This window comes from Hemiscyllium ocellatum, chromosome 14 (assembly GCF_020745735.1).
Source record: "Hemiscyllium ocellatum isolate sHemOce1 chromosome 14, sHemOce1.pat.X.cur, whole genome shotgun sequence".
NCBI classification, from domain to species: domain Eukaryota; kingdom Metazoa; phylum Chordata; class Chondrichthyes; order Orectolobiformes; family Hemiscylliidae; genus Hemiscyllium; species Hemiscyllium ocellatum.
The window spans coordinates 37,395,588-37,417,465 of record NC_083414.1 but is presented as its reverse complement, the minus strand read 5'-3'; the positions used below and the strand labels follow the sequence as shown (position 1 = coordinate 37,417,465).

Sequence of the window (21,878 nt, the reverse complement as noted above, 5' to 3'; positions counted from 1 at the left end):
CTTCCCCAGCTACCTCCCCCCAACCCCACCCCATCCCATTTATCTCTCAGCCCAGACCCACAAGCCTCATTCCTGATGAAGACCTTATGCCCGAAATGTCGATTTTCCTGCTCCTTGGATGCTGCCTGATCTGCTGTGTTTTTCCAGCACCACACTCTTGATTATGATCTCTGCAGTCCTCTTTCTAGTGCATCGCTATTGTCCTGAATTTCAGTCATTTAGACAAACTGTTCATTTTGATGGTCTTCGTGGGATTTCATACATTTATACATTTTATGATGACTTGTGGAACCATGTGGGCCATGATTATAAGGATACTGCTTATTAATCTGTCACTATGGCATCAAGGTTTTATATGTCTGTAAGTGTAGAATGCTGCATGAAACACATGAAGTGATTATGTGAAATACAATTCCTGGCCACAAGCAAACTTGAGCATATAATTAGTCAGATTGATCATCGCCATATCTGCAAAGCAGATATAATTACAAACAAACTTACAAGTGTCATCAGTGTGGCACAATTCACAAGATCTCATAGGCTTCACCAGGGCATGAAGCTGATCTGCCCTCACCCCTGTAAGTATTTAACAACATGCTCTTATTTGCATAGTTGTTTTTCTTCAGTAAAGTTGGGTTTGGAGGACATGTTATCAACAATCTATCAGCATCTCCTTTTGTCTTGAGATAAAATCCTGGAGTGGACCTGAACGCCGGACTGCTACCAACTGAGTTCATTCCTAAGCTAGCACAATATGGTGGTAAATCTTCAAAATGCCACTTTAGAATGACATAAAGATGCTGACTGCCGCAACTCATCCGTCAACATGGAACAAAAGCAGAAATCAACAGAAATACCCTCTCGTTTCTACCTGGGCGCATGCGCATTGCCGACAAACGGTCAGCCTGCAGCGTCCGTGTCACCATGACAACCGCCGAGCTTCCTCACGAGCCCTCTCTGAGGGCGGCGTTCTCCGTGCTTTGATTGGTCCAAAGGGGCAACAGGTGCAAAATGGAGGCTGAAGCTGTGAGTTGTTGTTCAGAAATGGAAAAGAATGTTTCTCTGCATTTCCTCCGTTAGATTCTTACAAAGTTTTCTGAACGTCTTGCAGCATGTTCAAGAACGAATATCAGGTAATGTTCCAATACTGTGGCCTTTGGAAATTACGACAATAATACACAAAGTACCTTGTGAAGAAAGTTTCAACCGCAATATACATTTATCAGTTATGTTAAAATAATGGCAGCTAACCGGTCGTGACCTTTTATACATTGAAATGGTTTATATTTGCAGAATAGAACTTTTCTCTGCAGTTAGTGTTGGATGTTTTCATGAGAAGTCACTCACTACATTGTCCCTTTGCTTCACTGCTGTAACCTTCTGTTTGTCAACTACTTGCTTTTTCAAGACAGAAAACAAACATATGGCTTTTTTTTTAAAAAAGGGAGGACCATTTGTAGAAATCTTCAGCTCACAAGGTAAAGATCCAGTTGCAAAATGGAAGCTTTGTGGCAGTCCAGCGGTCCAAAAAGTAAGTTACTGGTAATCAATACAGTTGAAATTTATTGATTAAAGTTTTGGAACGGTTTTCGAAATATGTTTTTAAACATTTTTTAATCCCTAGCAATGTGGATTCTTGCACTTATTTGCAATAGGATCCTAACGCGTTTTAAATGTATAGAAATTCCGAAAACTTTGAAGTGAAAAATAATCCAATAGCAGGTGCGTTCTCCGAGTAACATTAGAAGAGTTATTGGTGGAAGATAGAATAGGAACCGAAAAAAACCCCACGAAATATAGAACACAAAAGTAAAATACGGCTGATGCTGGAAATCTGAAATGAATTACTGAAATATTGTCGTCAGGAACCATCGTTGGTAAAGTTATTTTTTTCAATGTTCATAATTGTTCACCATAAAATACCGACAGTTTTGATAATGTAATGCCTTTGGTGATCACAGGGTGTTCTAAAGTTACATTTGAAATGTAGTTATGGTTATGCAGTGGGAGACTTGAGCAATCAGTTCGCATATAACACACTCCCCCACGCAAAACGGAACGATATTTTTTTTCTCCCGCTGGTGATTGGAAAAGAAGTTTTGGGTAACGTTTGTACTGTTCATTACAAGAGTACCATGGAATCTTTTCAGTCACTTGAGTGAACAAGTCGAATCTTGTATTAATGCCTCAAAGACAGCACTTTCAACAGTTTAACACCCTTCTGACTAAATGGAATACCATTAAGCTGAAGTCCTGGAATGGAACTTAAGCCACAATTTTCTGATTTAGAGGTACAAATTCCAGAAATAGAGCATTTTGGCACACAAAATCATATAGCACTTGTATGAGCTGACTCTTTGAAGGATTTGTCCAGTTAGAACCCTATCCTATTATAGACAAAGTCTTTTCCCTTGGGTGTGTGAGTCCAGAACTGGAGGGCATAGGTTTAGGGTGAGAGGGGAAAGATATAAAGAGATCTAAGGGGCAGCTTTTTCACATAGAGGGTGGTACATGTATGGAATGAGCTACCAGAGGAAGTGGTGGAGGCTTATACAATTGCAACATTTAAAAGGCATCTGGATGGGTATATGAATAAGAAGGGTTTGGAGGGTTATGGGCTGAGTGATGGCTGGTGGGACTAGATTGGGTTGGGATATCTGGTCGGCATGGATGAGTTGGACTGAAGGGTCTGTTTCCGTGCTGTACATCTCTATGACTCTATCTCTTCTGTATAATACTACAAACATTTCCTATATCTATATATATAAAAAAAATTATATACACAATTTCCTTTTGTAAGTTAATACTCAATCTCCTTGCATCACATTTCCATACAGTGTATTCCAGGTCATAATGTCATGTTTTAGATTTTTAAAAATCTCCTTCAGATTCTTTTACAATTTATCTTAAATCTGTAACCAGTTATTAGCATCCCCCCCCCCCCCCCCCACAAGTTTCTCTTTCATTTATCTGATCAATGCCCTTAATTTTGAAAGCTTCTATCAAATCTTCTTCAGGCTTCACCTTATGAAGACAACAATTCCAGGCTCTGTAGTCTGTTCACTTAACTAAAGTACCCTCTCCCTGGTGATATGCCGGACTACTGTCTCTCTCCATTGCCTTGGCATCCTTCCCAAAATGCTCAGATTGGACACTGAAGTGCTCAATTTGTGGCTTATTCAGTGAGTTCTAAAGATTCTTTGTAATTTAGTTTTGGTTTCATACTTTATACTAGGGTATGTTTTGAAAGCTTTATCAGCTTATTGCTTTAAAAAAAGTGAACCCAGGCTCTTGATTTATTCGATTTAAATTGTATTGCAACCCTTCACCTATTTCTGCTGAAACCTACCTTGACTTTAATTCAAAATAGCAATGCCATGCAATTTCCTGAAGTATTGAGCGCGCAAGTTGATAAACAGATTTGTTGAGTAAGAGGTCCCTGAAACTAACGCTATAGGAGCAATATGTGGGAAGGGAAAAATATAAATATTCTGACTACAAGAGCTCAAAGGCAAGGAATTATGCCAGGAGTAACTCACTTCCTGTCTCTCCAAAGCCTGTTCACTATCTATAAGGCACAAATCAAAAGTGTGATGGAATATTCTCCATTTGCTTGAATGAGCACAGCTCCAAAAATGTTGAATATGATTGACAGCATCCAGGACAAAGTAGCACGCTTGATTGGCGACTTATACACCAACTTAGACAATTCACTCCCTCCACCATCAAACCACAGCAGTTCATGAAGGTTCCTTCAGCTGTCCCTTCCAAACCTATATCCACAACCACCTAGAAAAATGGCCAGCAGATGCATGGTAATGCAATCACACCAGCAATTTCCCTTCCAACCACATATTATCTTGACATTGAACAATATTGCTGCTCCTTCGTCATTGCTAGACCTGAATTCTGGAGCTCCTTATGCACAGCATTGTGGATTCTTACAGTTCAAGAATATGACTCACCACCACCCAACTAAGTATGCGCAATAAATGTTAAAATAGAATAGATTCCCTTCAGTATGGAAACAGGCCCTTTGGCCCAACAAGTCCACACCGATCCTCCGAACAGTAGCCCACCCAGTCCCAGTCCCCTCTGACTAATGCACCTAACACTATGGGCAATTTAGCATGGCTAATTCACCTAACCTGCACATCTTTGGACTGGGAGGAAAACAGAGTACCAGGAGGAAACCCACGCAGACACCGGGAGAATGTGCAGACTCCACACAGACAGTCATCCGAGGCTGGAATTGAACCTGGATCCGTGGGGCTGTGAGGCAACAGTGCTAACCACTGAGCCACCATGCCACTCAACATGGCTTAGATAGCAACATCCACACCCCATGAATAAATTTTAAAAAGGCATGTTAACATATTAAAATTTATAAAGGAGGTAACCTGTTTCATCTCATCTGTGGTTTAATTCAGTCAAACAGCTTAGAAACTAGTCCTTTGGCCTATAAAACCATATGATTCAAGAGCAGAATTAGGCCACTTAGATCACAGAGTCTTTTTTGCAATTTGATCATGTCTGATATGTTTCTCAACACTATTCTCCTGCATTTTTCCTGTAACCTTTGATCCCCTTACTAATCAAGAACCTATTTATCTCTGTTTAACTACACTCAATGACCTGATCTCCACAATTTTCTGTGTCAATGAGGTTCCACACATTCACCACCCTGTAGCTGAAGAAACTTCACCTCATCTCAGTTTTAAAGGGCCATCCCTTCACTCTGAGGCTGTGCCTTAAGGTTCAAGTCTTTTCTACTAGACGAAACATGTTCTCCAAGTCGACACTTTCCAGGCCCCTCCAGTATTGTGTAAGTTTCAAACATATCCTCCTTCATCCTTCTGAACTCCATGGAATACAGATTCAAGAGTCCTCAACCACTCTTCATGAAGCTGATTATTCCTAGATTTATTTCCTTTGGACCCCCTCTGACACCAGCACATCTTTCCCGAGGTACGGGAATATTCCAAATGCGATCTGATCAGAGCCTTAAACAGCCTCAGCAATACCTCTCTTGTATTCCAGCCTTCTTGAAATAAGTGGCAACATTGCATTTACCTTCCAAACCACCAATTAAACCTGAATGTTAACTTTAAGAAAATCCTGAACTGGGAGTTCAAGTGCCTTTGTGCTTCAGATTTCTAAAGTCTTTAGTTTATGCCTCTGTTTAACCTCTCAAAATGTATAACCTCTCTCTTTCCCACATTGAATTCCATCTGCCACTTCTTTGCCCACTTGCCTTGCATGTCTAAATCCTTTTGCAGTCTCCTTGCTTCCTCAGCACTACCTGCCCCCACCACCCTACCTACTTATCTTTGGGTCATCTGAAAAGTTAACAATACTTCCATCAGTTCATCCGTCCAGAATGTTAATGTATTACATGAGTAGTTGTGGTCACAACGCTAGCACCGGCAGAACTCCCAAAGTCACTGGCAGCCATCCTGAAAAAGACCCCTTTATCCCTACTCTGCCTATTGTAAGCAACAAACACAAAACTACACTAAGCCTATTGACCTGCACTTGTTCAGATCCTACCATGGCATTTTAAGTGCTTATCCAGAGGTTTCTTAAATGTTGCAAGAGTACCTGCCTCCACCACCTTCTTGGGCATCATATTCCATGTTTCTAACACCTACTGGGTGAATTTTTTTTTATTTTGCAGATCTCCTCTAAACTACTAACTCCTCACCTTTTAAACTTATTTGCATGGGATTGGTGTTTTAATTCTTCAGATCATCAACCTCATCTTAATTTTGTTAACCTCTGATTTATACTGATTACTGATTGTAGCTGTCAATCATTTACCTAAGATTGTTTGCATGACGTAATTTTCTAAAACACAGCTGAATAAGGCTTAAACAAAAGTAGAAATTGCTGCAAAGGCTCAACAGGTCTGGCAGCATCTGTTTAGAGAAATCTATATGGACTTCAGTAAGGCGTTCGACAAGGTTCATCATGGTAAATTAATTAGCAAGGTTACATCACATGGAATCCAGGGACAAGTAACCATTTGAATACAGAACTGGCTCAAAGGTAGAAGACAGAAGGTGGTGGTGGATGATTTCATTTTAGACTGGTGACCTGTGACCAACTGTGTATAACAAGGATTGGTGCTGGGTCCATTGCTTTTTGTCAATTATATAAGTGATTAGGATGTTCACATAGGAGGTGTGGTTAGTAAGTTTGTACATGATGCCAAAATAGGAGGTGTCGTGGATCACAGAATTACCTCGGAGTATAACGGAATCTTGAACAGGTGGGCCATTGGACCAAGAAGTGACAGATGGCTCTTAATTTAGATAAATGTGAGGTGCTGCATCTTGGAAAGGCAAATCACGGCAGGAATTATACACTTCATGGTAAATTCTTGTGGAGTGTTGCTGAACAAAGAGATCTTGGAGTGCAGTTCCTTGAAAGTGGAGTTGCAGGTAGATAGGATAGCAAAGAAGGTGTTTGGTATGCTTGCCAGTATTGGTCAGTGCAATGAGTATGCATTGAGAGGTCATGTTGCAGCTGTACAGAATATTAGTTATGTCACTTGTGGAATACTTACATGCAATTCTGGTGTCCCTGCTATAGGAAGGACGTTGTGAAACTTGAAATGGTTTGGAAAAAGTGTACAAAGATGTTACCAGGGTTCGAGGGTTTGGTCTGTTGGTCGAGGCTGAATAAGCTGGGGCTATTTTCTCTGAAGCTTCGGAGGCTGAGGGATGACCTTATAGTGATTTATAAAATCATGAGGGGCATTGATCGGGTAAGTAGACAAGATCTTTTCCCTGGGGTAGCAGCGTCCAAAACTGGAGGGCGTAGTTTGAAGGTGAAAAGGAGAGATTAAGGTGAAAACTGTGGGCGGCACGGGTCGGTGTGGACTTGTTGGGCCTGGTTCCACACTAATCTAGTAATCTAATCTAATCTAATCTAAAAAAGAGAGTGTGGTGCGTGTATAGAAAAGAGCTGCCAGATGAAGTGGTGGAAGTTGGTATAATTTAAAAGGCATGTGGATGGGTATATAAATAGGAAAAGTTTAGAAGGATCTGGGCCAAATGCTGGCAAGTGGGATTAGATTCATTTAGAATATCTGATCACCTTGGACAAGTTAGATGTTAGGTGTGTATCGAGCTATGACTCTAATTCAGAGTTAACGTTTCAGGTCAAGTGACCCTTCCTCAGAACACTGAGTAAAGTTACCTTGACACATTCTAATTGGAATCTTGCAAATAAATTGCTTGATCACCCTGTCCTTGCATTAGTCAGTAGATGTGTGATAGCTGTTTGTAACTTGTATCATACTTATGTTATAGCTTAGTATGTGTTTAGTATTGTCTTGAATTTTATTATTTTCACATCCTTGGAGTGCACGTTCATAGCTCCTTGAAAGTGGAGTTGCAGGAAGATAGGATTGTGAAGAAGGCATTTGGTATGCTTTCCTTTATTGGTCAGAGTATTGAGTACAGGAGTTGGGAGGTCAGGTTGCGGCTGTACAGGATATTGGTTAGGCCACTGTTGGAATATTGTGTGCATTTCTGGTCTCCTTCCTATCGGAAAGATGTTGTGAAACTTGAAAGGGTTCAGAAAAGGTTTACAAGGATGTTGCCACAGTTGGAGGATCTGAGCTACAGGGAGAGGCTGAACAGGCTGGGACGGTTTTCCCTGGAGTGTCAGAGGCTGAGGGGAGACCTTATGGAGGTATAGAAAATTGAGGGTCATGGATAGGGTAAATAGGCAAAGTCTTTTCCCTGGGGTCAGGGAGTCCAGAACTAGAGGGCATAGGTTTAGGGTGAGAGGGGAAAGATATAAAAGAGACCTAAGGGGCAACTTTTTCACGCAGAGGGTGGTACGTGTATGGAATGAGCTGCCAGAGGAAGTGGTGGAGGCTGATACAATTGCAATATTTAAATGGCATTTGGATGGGTATATGAATAGGAAGGGTTTGGAGGGACATGGGCCGGGTGCTGGCAAGTGGGACTAGATTGGTTTGGGATATCTGGTCGGCATGGACGGGTTGGACTAAAGGGTCTGTTTCCATGCTTTACATCTCTATGACTCTATCTAGGGTCGTATGGCAAAACAGGGAGCATTATCCCACAGAAAGGGAATAAAATTCCAGGTATGGATGGCATGCCCATACCTAAGAACAGTGATGAGGATATCTAAAAGTTCCCTGAAAGCTGGGGACAGTTGGTGTCATTCTGTATACAATGAAGGGAGATTGAACATTAGTGATGAAAAAAAATTGGAATCAACACTAAATAAGCTGTCAGTAGAGTTTTTGGAATTACTAGACATAATTGTTTTTAAAAATTCAGAAAGGCAGTGATGCTTAACTAACGTGACGAAAACTTTATCTATTCTGTCAGTGATCTCAATGCTAATGTAGTTGATCTTGTATTTTTTTGATTTTATGAAGACCTTCAATAAGGTGTTATGTGGTAGTTTTATGACAGAGATTAAGGCAAATGGAATCAGTGAACAATTAACAGAAAGGGTAGTAAATTTGCTTTAGATTAAACAGTGCAAGTTGCTAAAAGGGAGCCATTTAGATTGATGAAAAATATAAAGTTGTGAACTGGGGGCCACTTTTATTCATAATTTTGCATTAGCGATTTAGAAAGAAATAACTGTCAACATTTGTGGACTACCAAACTAGAAGGTAGCAAAACACATGCATTGTCTTTATATCCTGCTACGTTTTTCCTGTGAAAATGTGGAGATGGGGATAAAATGGCACTTTTTTTTAGATTAAATTAGATTTGATTCCCTACAATATGGAAACAGGCTCTTCGGCCCAACAAATCCACACCGACCCTCTGAAGAGTAACCCACCCAGACGCATTCCCCATATTCACCCCTGACTATGGGCAATTTAGCATGACCAATTCACCTAACCTGCACATCTTTTGGACTGTGGGAGGAAACCGGAGCACCCGGAGGAGACACATGGAGAATGTGCAAATTCCACACAGTCACCAGAGGTTAGAATGAAACCTGGGATCCTGGTGCTGTGAGGCGGCAGTGCTAACCACTGTACCACCGTGCTGCCCTAATAGGAGAACTAGAAACATTACATCATTTAATTTAGTAGCTGAAACATAAGAACTTGGGGATAATCTGTTGGGAGAGTGAACTGTATGGAAGAATGCAGATGAAGTACAATTTGGATAAAGTGAGGTTACCCACTTTGCTAACAAAACAAGAAGACAAATTATTATCAGAATTGTGATAGATTGGAAAAGGAGAAGGTGCAACAAGACCTGCATTTTCTTGTACATCAGATGCTGAAATTTAGGATGCAGCAGGCAGTGAAGAAGTCCAATGGTATACCTGCTGTTAGGACATCCCATGGCCAGAGGTGGCACAAAATGAGTGCCCATAGAATTGGCATAAAAATGATGGAGAAGATTTTTAGCAGTAGCAACAGAATTAGCTTGTTTAGTTCAGCACTAGGGTAAGATCATAAGTTAGGACAATAGCATCTTTAAGAATAAGATAAATCCAAGGTAACAAAGTCTAGGTGAAACAAAGAATCTTAAAATAATCTTAATATAAAAGGAATTTTGTACAAACCCAGAATTACAGATTTTTGTAACAGACGGTCTAATAAGTTGATGTCTGGGACAGACAGTTTGAAGTTTGTAGTTTATCAAGAATTAAAGGAAAAATGTGATCCTGTAGTAATGAAGATTCTTTAAGTAATTGAGTCGTGAGAAATTTAAGAAATGCAATCTTCACGTAGTGTTAAGAAATTTGGCTGAATTCTTTGAAATAAAGTGCTACAGGTAGTATGGGGACTCCTTTCTACTATCAGCAAGGGGACTGAATGACATAGGGGGAAAACAGATAACTTCTAAAGGTCACCAACTTTACTTCGAGAAAATAAACAACATCAGCTTTACAACCTAAATAAGCAAACCAGAATAATAATGACTGGGACAACTCAAATGAATTCATATATCCAAGGATCAAGGGAGAAGGACAGAGGCAAATGGCGAGGTGAAAGGTAAAACTTTGAATTCAGACAAGCGTACTGAGTTGAAGTGATTAAGTTTCAGTCTTGTTAATGGAATTTGAATAGATGCTGCCTTCTAAGTAAAAGAGTTAATGTAGAAATATTTAGCGTAGGGACAGTAAATTTCATCTTAAAAGCAATCAAAACAACAATACTTCAAGCGAGAGGGAAGAGAGAAACAGGAGGCTGAGTTTTGGGAGAGACCATGTGGGAAGTCAGTGAACAGTTCTGAAGTTCAACAAAAAAAAATTAAAAACCGAGCAACCAACATTTACAGCTGACTGACTGTAAAATTGCAAATATATCTGGAATTCAGAGTTTGGTCCATGAAAAACAAAGTGTTATCATATTGTAGCTGTACAGGATGTTGTACAGGCCACTTTTGGAATACTATGTTCCATTCTGGTTTCCCTGTTTATAGGAAAGATGTTAGACATGAAGGTGTGCAGAAAGGCTTTACAAGGATGTTGCTGGGGTGGAGGGTTTGAGCTCTAGGGAGATACTGAATATGTTGGAACACTTCCTTTAGTGTTGGAAGTTGAGAGATGACTTTATAAGAGGTTTATGAAATCTTGAGGGTCAGGTGCCTGAGGAAGTGGTGGAGGCTAGTACAATTACATTTGAAAGGCCTCTGCATGGGTACATGAATAGGATGAATATTATATGAGGCAAATGTTAGCAAATGGGATTGAATAAATTTAGGACATCCAGTTGTAATGGATGATTTGGACTGAAGGGTCTGTTTGTTATGCTGTAGAACTCTATGACTCTAATCACCTGTTTAAACACTTACAGCATGAGAATAGAGTCATAGTTGCAGCTGTAATCTTCCATGGTCATGTAGGACAGAAGCTGCTCACAACTCATTGGCTAAATAATTCTAACTTCAGGTGTAACTGTATAACTTGATATATAACCAACCTGTAATAGAACTGATATTGTGAATGTTTTAGAAATTAGTAGGAATTGGCATCTTTTTGTATCTTCAGTGATGAGGATAGTATGAAATATAAGATGAATAACAGCATGTGATAAAGTTTGTAATGAATATAATGAAAAACAGAATTAAGGAGTCCTTGGAGATAAGCAAGTCTGGCAAATCCGAGAGAGAATATAACTATTACTTTACATTCCAATCTTAATAGGGTCCATCGTAAGATCCCAAGGTCTGATCTTAACAATGTCTGGTAAACACCATGAGATCGTGGTCTGTCCATAGAGATCTCCATCACTGATCATGTGTTTACTGATTGGATATACAGATTGGGGAAAGATGGTAAACAGTGACATCAATGTTCAATGTAATTATAGTAATGCAAAATATGTAGAAATGCTGTACTTGACTCAACAGCCAGAGTGTTCATTGGACACTATTCCAGAAAACTTGCCTGTGCAACATGGTAAAAGAGTTCTGAATAAAATTTGATTGTGCTGCTAAACACAGGCCTCAAGACTCCTTTTTGATATCTCTCTCCAACACTGACATTCATGGTGAGAGGATTCATGTACAAGAGCAGGGATGTTCAACTACAATCATACACGGCTTTGGTGCAACCACACCTGGATAATTTTATGCAGTTTTGGTTTATGATGTAGGATATTTTGGCTGTAGAGTGAGGGCAACCAAGATTTACCAGACTGATTCCTGGGAAGTCATGATTTGGAGAAGTCGGTGTTGGACTGGGGTATACACAGTTAAAAATAACACAACACCAGGTTATAGTCCAATAGGTTTGGACACACACACAGACTGACAAAGACCCACATGCACACACATTTTTGTGTGGTGAATTTTTATTGCAGAGTAACATTGCACTTTGCTCAAAAACTGCATATATTCATGTAGAACTCTGAGCTCAAAAACTGCATGAATTTATGTAAAACACTGTTATCTCACTTATTAGATTAGAATCCATCTAAACATCAGGTCATAGACAGAGAACACAAGGGGCCAACACCTTCAACATATTGTCTAGCTATCACTATTGTTAGCAGCCAATCCGAGAATGCAACTTTAAAAAGAAGGGTTTTGTGATTTACACATGAAAGAAGTGAAACTATCACTGTATTCTAACAGATGAAAGGCTTAACAGACAATCAATTTTTCAATGTATAATTTCAGTTACATCACACTGCAAATTTGTGCTATAAATTCTGTGTTACGATCAAGCCCTCCACAATCACCTGATGAAGGAGCGTCGCTCCGAAAGCTAGTGTGCTCCCAATTAAACCTGTTGGACTATAACCTGGTGTTGTGTGATTTTTAACTGATTCCTGGGAAGGCAGGACTGATGTATTAAAAGAGACTAAATTGGTTCGGAAAATATTCACTGAAGTTAAGAAGAATGAGTAGGGATCTCTTAGAAACCTACAAAATTCAAACAGGAATAACAGGGTAAATACAGGTAACATGTTTCCGATGACCAGGAATCTTGATTCAGGAGTCAGTTTGAAGATACGATGGAGGCCAATTAGGGCTGAACTGGGAAGGAATTTCTTTGACTAGAGAATGGTGAGCCTGTGGAATTCTCTACTGCAGAAAGCAGTATTGAATGTTTTCAAGAAGGAGTTGCATATAGTTCTTGGGGCTCATGGGATCAAATGGTATATGGGATGGAAGTGGAAATAGTGTACGAGTTGAATGATCAGTCATGATCTTACTAAATGGCAGAGCCGGCTTGAAAGGCCAAATAGCTGACTCCAACCTGTTCCATAGGTCAGCAAACTGGTTTAAAATCTCAAACCACATGAATTTATTTTTAGAGGCATAGAATTCAAGAGCTGCGCAAAATAAATTGTTGAAAATTTAATGCCTTGGGTATTGTATCAATTTTAATGAATTGGTCGCTCCAAGTAATTTGACTCAAGCCCAGGGACATACCCATTTATACCCAGTATCTAACTAGGCAATAGTAAAACCTAGGGGTGCAACAATAGCACCTCCTTGTGACCTTAACTGGATATTGTGTTTTTCGCATATGCTTTTCCAGTTTTTTTTCAGACACATCAGGAAACACGTGGTGAACCAAGACCAAGTTCCAGTCATTAAACTGTTTATTTCATACACTGTGATTAAACATGCAGAATAATGGCGTGTTTTATTTTGAATTTATTCAGTCTCACTTTACTCCTTATAAGACAAAAGTTTGGGAAACATGCAATAACCAATAGTAAATCCTGTCCCTGCTGATTTCTGATGTATGAGTGCCATGACTCTATATTTATGGCTCATTCCCTTGTAATATACTGCTCTTGTTGGGCATTTTAAGGTGCTGATTAATCAGTTGGTTTGCCATCCCTTTTGTGCTTTCTTTATATTACTAATTTAGTTCCATTAATTTAGTTTCAAACTTTTATCTCTCCAAGCTAAATGCTGCTCAATACTAAATGACGCTGTTTACTTGCCCATTTAGTGCTGAACAGGATTCTGTTTAGTGACAGTCGGACACTAAATCAATATACTAAATTAATTTAACTAAATGAAAGAAGACGGAAAGCAGCTCATTAATCAACTGTTCAAAGTTCCCTGCAGGCTTGTGTATCCTGCAGGACATTGCAGAAGTTGAACGCTTTACTGATAACTACAACCGAAGGAAAGCTTGCACGCAAGTCTCAAATTGGTTTTGGCAACCATATTCACTTGTGGGTTAGATTATCTACCACTGACTTCATAACTGAAAAATCCAGCCTGTATATGCCTTGTATGCTTTGAATAATCATTGCTATGAATTTTGCAGTAACATTTCAATCTGTTCTGAATGTTCCACTCCATCTAAATGTCATTTCTTGTATCCTTTCTAGTTTGCTTATACCAAAATGTAATATTGTTTCAGAATTGCAGTATAAGTGTGAAGCCAAATGTGCACATGGAAGGGTGACAGACTGAAGATAAAATTAAAAGAAACAGTTAAGATTTTTAACTGTTTTAGATATGGCATTACACAATTCTATAATAATTCTATAAAGCAGAATAATTGTAATGCTTTATAGAATTATAAACCACCCTTGGGATTACACAATTCTATAATAATTCTATAAAGCATTATAGAATAATTGTAATGTATACTATGCAATGCACAATGTATCAGCAATGCCACTGATTTATATGCTCAACTGATTGAAATATCAATTATCTTCTGCAGTTTGACAGTTGAGTCTCAAAATTCTGACCCTGACAATTTTTTTTCTGTTAAAATCACTTTTATAAAATCATCAAATGAATAATTTTAATTAAAATATTTTGCATTGATTTATATATGGTCCTTTTTTAAATGTTTTATTTTAATGTTTTTGCTTTTTTTTAACCTGAGGATATGCTTCAAGGCTATAGAGAATCTGCAGATTGGAGGTAGGCACATGACGTTTAGTGGGTAAAGGAGAGTAGTCCGGTTTTTCAAATTATGTTGAAGAAACAGGTGGATAAACTCTGCTAGAATTGATTCTGGGTTATTACACACTCCTAGATGATGTGTTCAAGACTGAATAGTAGTGGATGTGAAATTGGTGAGTCTTCAGTAAACAAAATTTGTGGGCGGCACGGTGGCACAGTGGTTAGCACTGTTGCCTCACAGCGCCTAAGACCCGGGTTCAATTCCCGACTCAGGCGACTGATTGTGTGGAGTTTGCACGTTCTCCCCGTGTCTGCGTGGGTTTCCTCCGGGTGCTCCGGTTTCCTCCCACAGTCCAAAGATGTGCGGGTCAGGTGAATTGGCCATGCTAAATTGTCAGTAGTGTTAGGTAAGGGGTAAATGTAGGGGTATGGGTGGGTTGCGCTTCGGCAGGTCGGTGTGGACTTGTTGGGCCAAAGGGCCTGTTTCCACACTGTAAGTAATCTAATCTAATCTAAAATTTGTTGGGGTAAGGACCATTCAGACAATACATACAGCACTGTTAGCACTGTTGCTACACAGCACCAGGGACCTGAGTTTGATTCCAGGTTTAGGCAACTGTGAAGTTTGCAAATTCTCCCTGTGTCAGCTTGGCTTTCCTCCGGATGCTTTGGTTTCCTCCTGTAGTCCAGGTTAGGTGGATTGGCCATTGTGTCCAGAGATGTACAGAAATCCAAGAAAGGAAGTCCAAGATTACATAAATGATTTGGATGTGAGCATAAGAGGTACAGTTAGTAAGTTTGCAGATGACACCAACATTGGAGGTGCAGTGGAAAGCAAGGAGGGTTACCTTAGATTACAACAGGATCTGAACCAGATGGGCCAATGGGCTGAGAAGTGGGACATGGAGTTTAATTCAGATAAATGTGAGGTGCTGCATTTTGGGAAAGCAAATCTTAGCAGGACTTATACACTTAATGGTAAGGTCCTAGGGAGTGTTGCTGAACAAAGAGACCTTGGAGTGCAGGTTCATGGCTCCTTGCAAGTGGAGTCACAGGTAGATAAGATAGTGAAGAAGACGTTTGGTATGCTTTCCTTTATTGGTCAGAGTATTGAGTACAAGAATTGGGAGGTCATGTTGCGGCTGTACAGGACATTGGTTAGGCCACTGTTGGAATATTGCATGCAATTCTGGTCTCGTTCCTATCGGAAAGATGTTGTGAAACTTGAAAGGGTTCAGAAAAGATTTACAAGGATGTTGCCAGGGTTGGAGGATTTGAGCTACAGGAGAGGCTGAACAGGCTGGGGCTGTTTTCCTTGGAGCGTCGGAGGCTGAGGGGTGACCTTATAGATGTTTACAAAATTATGAGGGTCATGGATAGGATAGATAGGCAAGTCTTTTCCCTGGGGTCGGGGAGTCCAGAACCAGAGGGCATAGGTTTAGGGTGAGAGGGGAAAGATATAAGAGAGACCTAAGGGGCAACATTTTCACGCAGAGAGTGGTACGTGTATGGAATGACCTGCCAGAGGAAGTGGTGGAGGCTGGTACAGTTGCAACATTTAAGAGGCATTTGGATGGGTATATGAATAGGAAGGGATGGAGGGATGTGGGCCAGGTGCTGGCAGGTGGGACTAGATTGGGTTGGGGTATCTGGTTGGATGAACGGGTTGGACCGAAGGGTCTGTTTCTGTGCTGTACATCTCTATGACTCTGTAACAGCCGCTGGCCTGGGGCTAGTGAAAGGCGAATATTGAGCAAGTAATGTGTCCTAGTTGAACTGATTTGAGATGTCCAAGTTGTGCAGAGACTCAACATGTAAAGCAGGGAGAATGTCTCATTTAACTGAGAGCATTTGGAGATTTAATCCTGTTGGTCACTGTCTTTTTGATGTCTTGAGATGTGATCCCTAAGGAGGAATGTGTTAAGTGAGGTAATATGTTAGGAAAGCTATGGAACTCCAAAACTTGGGAGTAATAAATGTGGGCAGCAGTGCTGGACAACACTGCAAAAGGTTTCTTAAGTCTGTGTAATGGGAGTAAGATTCTTTGATCTGGTAACATTCCGCAAAGATTAAAGCCTGGCTCCTATGATGATGGGAGAAAGTGAGGACCGCAGAAGCTGGAGATCCTCCCCTTGACCTCCTTCCACCTATCACATCTCCATCGCCCCTCCCCAAAGCCCCTCCTCCCTACCTTTTATCTTAGCCTGCTGGACACACTTTCCTCATTCCTGATGAAGGGCTTATGCCCGAAATGTCGAATTTCCTTGGATGCTGCCTGACCTGCTGCGCTTTTCCAGCAACACATTTTCAGCTGGAAGGAAGGGTCAGTCTGAGAAGTGGAAGGGAGGAGCTGAGGCTGGAAAGGGAGCCTGGGATGGTTATTTGAAATTGAAGAACTTAGTGTTGAGTCCTCCAGGCTGTATGCTGCCTTGGCAGAAGATGAGCTGTTCTTCCAATTTGCAGTCTGATTCAATGTGGCTATGGTGGAAACCGAGGATGGGCATGTTGGAGAGGGAGTGGGAAGGGAAATTGAAATGGGCGGTGACTGTGAGGTCAGGCTGGCCCTTACGGGCCCTGTTGTACCCATCACCTGTATTCACCTATCACTACGTCACCACTCCTCACTCTGCTCCTCTCCTCACCCATAACCCTTCCGCCACCTCTCACTCCCTTTTTCTGTAGCTCCACCTAACCCCACCTTTATTCCTGAAGAAAGATTATACCTGAATTGCCCTCTCCTCCAATTCCTGATGCTTCTGATCCAAATTAGCTTTGTGGCAGTAAGTATATAATGATGGTGTAAGGGTCTTTTTGCGACTGGACATTCGTGTGTGCACTGGTATATTGTAGAGTTTGGTGCTGTGCCTGTTGATGTTTGTGGTGTTCATTAATGATCTGGACATGAATGAAGGTGGTATGATCAGTAAGTTCAAATGCCATGAAAATTATTGTTGAGAACAATGGGAAGGAAAACCTATGACTACCGAATGATCTAGATAGGCTGATCAGATGGTATGAGCAATTGCAAATGGAATTTAATCCTGAAAAGTGAAACTTGATGCATTTTGGGATGACTAACTAGACAAGGATGTACATGTTGAAGGATAGAACTCAAGGGAAGTACAGAAGGTATGAGGCATCTTGGTATGCATGTCCAAATATCCTTGAAGAGAACAGGACATATTGATAAGCTGGTTAACAAGACTTATGGGATACTTGCTTTTATAATCAAAGCTTTGAATAAATGAGCAAAGAATTTATTTTGGAGCTGTACATAATATTTGTTTGGGAGAAAGTAGGACTGCAGATGCTGGAGTATCAGAGTTGAAAAGTGTGGAGCTGGCAATGCAAAGCAGGTCAGGAAGCATCCGAAGACCAGGAGAGTGGGTGTATCAGGTATAAGCCCTTCATCAGGAACATTAATTTGGCCATTGCTTGAGCACTGAGCAGTCTTGTTTGCCACATTATCAGAAGGTGGCAGGGGAAGTTCATCAGGATGATGCCTGCTCTGGAGCAATTCAGTTATGAAAAAAGGCTGGGGATGTTTTCCTTCAAGGGGAAATTGCTGTTGGAGGAGTATGAAGTTGTGGGTGGGGGCAGGGGATAGATATGTAATTGGGGAGAAACTTTCCCTTGATGTAGAGGGGTAAATATCCAGATGGTACAGTTTTAAAGTAAGAAGCAGGAGATGAGAGGGGATTTGAGGGTAAATATTTTCACCCAGATAGTGGTGAGTATCTGGGACCTGCTCTCTAAAATTGGTAGAGACAGAATCTCTCAAGTCTTGAAATGCTTTAAGACACCAGACAATCTGTGTCATGGACTTGCTAGAAAATGGGAAGAAAATAGATAGATAGTTAATGATTGGAAAGGACACAATGGGCCAAAAGGGTTTTTTTCTGTACTATAAAAATCCCATGACTCTACTTAATGCCTTTCCCATTCTCTACATTTGACATTAATATTTTAAAGATAACTAAAATACCATAGTGTAAAAAGAAATTACCAAGTGGTATAGTTTCTTTTCTTTTAATTTAGTGCTGAAGGGCATGTAAAATCCATTTGATTGTGTCGGCTATCCATTTCAGAATTTTGAAATGATTGTTATTATGTTCTTGGTTTTCATCGACTGCAGCAGCAACATACGAACATATAAACAAGGAGCAGGAATAGGCTGTCTGGCCCTCAAAGGCTGACCACATTCTCTTCTTTTTTCTTCTTTAGCAGTCCCTTAGAGTTGAGGATGGCTTGCACCACTTGGGTGGGTTGGGGGAAAGAAAAAATGGGACAGAAGGGAAGCCACAGACTGTGCTACAGGTGGGACAGGTGGTGTTTGAGAAGGCGGGTGGGTGGGCATTATTTCTGCTGCTTGTGCTTGACTTACGCATTCTCCAATAAGTAGTAACATTTGATGTGGTTGGTGCCTTTGTGACTATTTCTCCAGTTTGTGTATTCTGGGGCAAACTGTATTGTGTGTCCATGGGGATATTGTGTTTGTTTAGCGAAGCTTTCAGGGTGTCCTTGTACTGTTTCCTCTGCCCTCTTTTTATTATTGCAGAGTTTGAAGTTGAGCTCCTGTTGTTTCAGGAGTCATGTGTTGGACTTGCGGATAATGTGGCCTCCCCTTCATACTTGCAAGTCCATGACCAGTACCTCGATACTGGGGATATTAGTCTGGGAGGTGCTCTTTATGGGATTTTGTGAAGATGACACTGGTAATAACTCTCCAGGGATTTGTAGAGTTTGCTGTATATGGTCAATGTTCTGATGCATAAAGGAGGGTGACAGCTAAGGTTGCTGTGTAGATAGACAAGCAGGAGGTTGGAAGAATATAGCAATCCAGGCAGCATCAGGAAGTGAAGAAGTCAATGTCTTGGGTATAATCTTTCTTCAGAATTAAGGGGAACGTTTATTCCCATTTACCATATCTATGATCCCCACCATAACCCCCCCCAAAGTCCTGAAGAAGGGTTATACCCGAAATGTTGACCTCTTCACCTCCTGATGCTTCCTGGCTTGTGGTGTTCTTCCAGTCTCTTGCTTGTCTACCTTGGATTCCAGTATCTGCAATATTTTTCTCTCTAACCAAGATTGCTCTATAGACAATAAGCTTATTCTTGGTGTGAGGCCTTGCAATTATCACTCTGTTCCTCACGCATCCAAAGGTCACACTGGTGTTAATGTTGGATTTCATAGTCAATGTCTACCCACGGCCTTTGACGCAAGTGCTCTCAACTCCATCATATAACACATTACCCTTCACATTCTGAGTGTACCTCCAACCTGTTGTGAGATTGAAAAATTCATCCAATAGCAAAGAAAATGACAAGGCTTTCTGAAATCCTTGAAGTACCAAAATATAGCAGAGAGGCATATTGACTTGAACCTATGAGCTCATCTTCTTGTCTTGGAAGGAAGATAGCATGCCAGGAGATCTCTGAGTCACCATAATTGTGACCATTTTGAAAAATGACACTGCTCTGAGTGGAAATTAGAGGGATATTGCTACTCTCCATCACAAGAAAGGTCGTCTTGAGAATCTTTCTTTAACTATCACCTCACTTTGCTGAAGAGCTTCTCCCTAAGTCTTAATGTGGTTTTCGCCTGTCAAAAGACACAGTGGAATGATTTTCAGTGTGTGACAAATCACAGAAAAGTGCAGGGAACAGCACCAACTTCCGTCTGTGGCCTTCTTCTAACTTTCAAAGACATTCAACTCTGCCAGCTGTAATGGATTGTGGGATATGCTTCCCAAATTTGGCTATTTGCAAGAATTTTTTGCCATTCTCTGCTTTGTTTCATGGTGACATTCAAGTGGTGATGTCCACCATTCAATAAAATCATGACTAATCTGATTTACTTCACATTCCTGCTTATCCCTGATGAACTTTCATCCCTTTACTATCAAAACTCTGCCTTAGAAAGAGAGTTGCCCATTTGAAACAGACATGAGGTGATTTTTTTTTTCTCTCAGTGGGTCATGAGGTTTTGGAACTCTTTCCACTGCCTTTGAAGGTGGGGTGGATAAATTGTTGGTAAACGAGGCATGAGGGGGTTAGTGGTGCTAGGTTGAATGTATATTTGTGGTTATAATCCGATCAACCATGATCTTATTAAATGGTAGATTTAGAGTTGAGGTGCCAAATAACCTATTCCTGCCCCTTGTTCGAATATTTGTATCTGAGTGCTGTGTAGTCTGTCACAATTCAAATTTTTTTTATCGCTGAAACAACAGGAAGTCTGTTTACAATTTTGCATTTTCCCACACTATAGTCTTTTTGTGAGGTCTTTACCCCTCACACAACCTACCTATATCTTTTAAGTATCTTCTTTAGTCCTTTTCACAACTTTGGTTTCCTAACTGACTTTGTGTTATTTGAAAAGTTTGCAACAGTACTTTGAATCCCTTCATCCAAGTCATCTATATAAATTGTTAAAAGTTGAGCCTGCCAACTGCTCCCTGTAGGAGAAAGTGAGGACTGCAGATGCTGGAGATCAGAGCTGAAAAATGTGTTGCTGGAAAAGTGCAGCAGGTCAGGCAGCATCCAAAGAGCAGGAGAATCGATGTTTCGGGCATGAGCATGAGTCCTGAAGAAGGGCCCATGCCCGAAATGTCGATTCTCCTGCTTTTTGGATGCTGCCTGACCTGCTGCGCTTTTCCAGCAACATATTTTTCAGAACTGCTCCCTGTAGCACACCATCCTACCAATGAGAAATTGCCCTTTCATGCCGACTCTGTTTCCTGTTAGCTAGCCAAACTTCTGTCCTTGCTGGTGTTGCCCCTATCCATAGCAGATGTTTGTTGTGATGGAATGACTAAATGAATCACTCTATACTCCGGTCCACTTCCAGCATCAGCTTATTGTTTACATCTGTGGGATGAAAATCTCTGGCAGTCCAGAAGTGTCTTCACTGAACAAAGAGAAACATACTTTTTTTTATGCATTTGTTTTTAGTCCACCTTTGCCTGTTACAAACCAATTGTATTATTAATTGATTGCATACTCGTCCAATCAGGTTAATCATATGACTCTGTGATCAGTCGATGGACAGTTCTACGTTTTCCCATTATCTTATGATGTTTACCAGACCCTCATATCACATATTCTCGGGCCTCCCCAATATATCTTATTCATCACATTCCAGGCTGTGCTCCTATACCAGTTATTCAGTACTCCCTGCTAAAGAGAATTCTGCCTTAGACTGAATATCCACAGGAATACAGTTAAATTCCTTAATGTCTGTATATTTAAAACTCAATTTTTAACATATATAACCTGTGTCTACGAATACCTGGGAGTCTTAACTGTTGCAAGTCAGACCTTTCCCTTCTATCCCATGATCAATACCAGATTTTGGATCAACCTGGTATGAACACTTCTATCAATATTTTTCAAGGATGTTTCTTATCAAATTGTCTCTGTACTGGCAGCAGCTGCATTTTGCTTCTATTCAAAAGGACCCTTTCATTTTCTATTTGCAAGACTCTTTGTATGCTATCCTAAACTTGTTACCTTGAGTATACTC

General features: G+C 40.5%; 1 protein-coding gene across 1 annotated transcript in view; it reads left to right on the top strand.

Moving 5' to 3' along the window:
* Positions 1 to 1,064: 1,064 nt before the first annotated feature.
* Positions 1,065 to 21,878, top strand: part of cfap20dc (CFAP20 domain containing) — a 400,449-nt gene continuing 379,635 nt past the window's right edge. The window contains exons 1-2 of the mRNA XM_060835856.1: positions 1,065 to 1,133; positions 1,445 to 1,531. Coding sequence (XP_060691839.1) covers positions 1,113 to 1,133; positions 1,445 to 1,531 — 108 coding nt within the window. The 5' untranslated portion in view covers positions 1,065 to 1,112. The remainder of the gene's footprint in view (positions 1,134 to 1,444; positions 1,532 to 21,878) is intronic.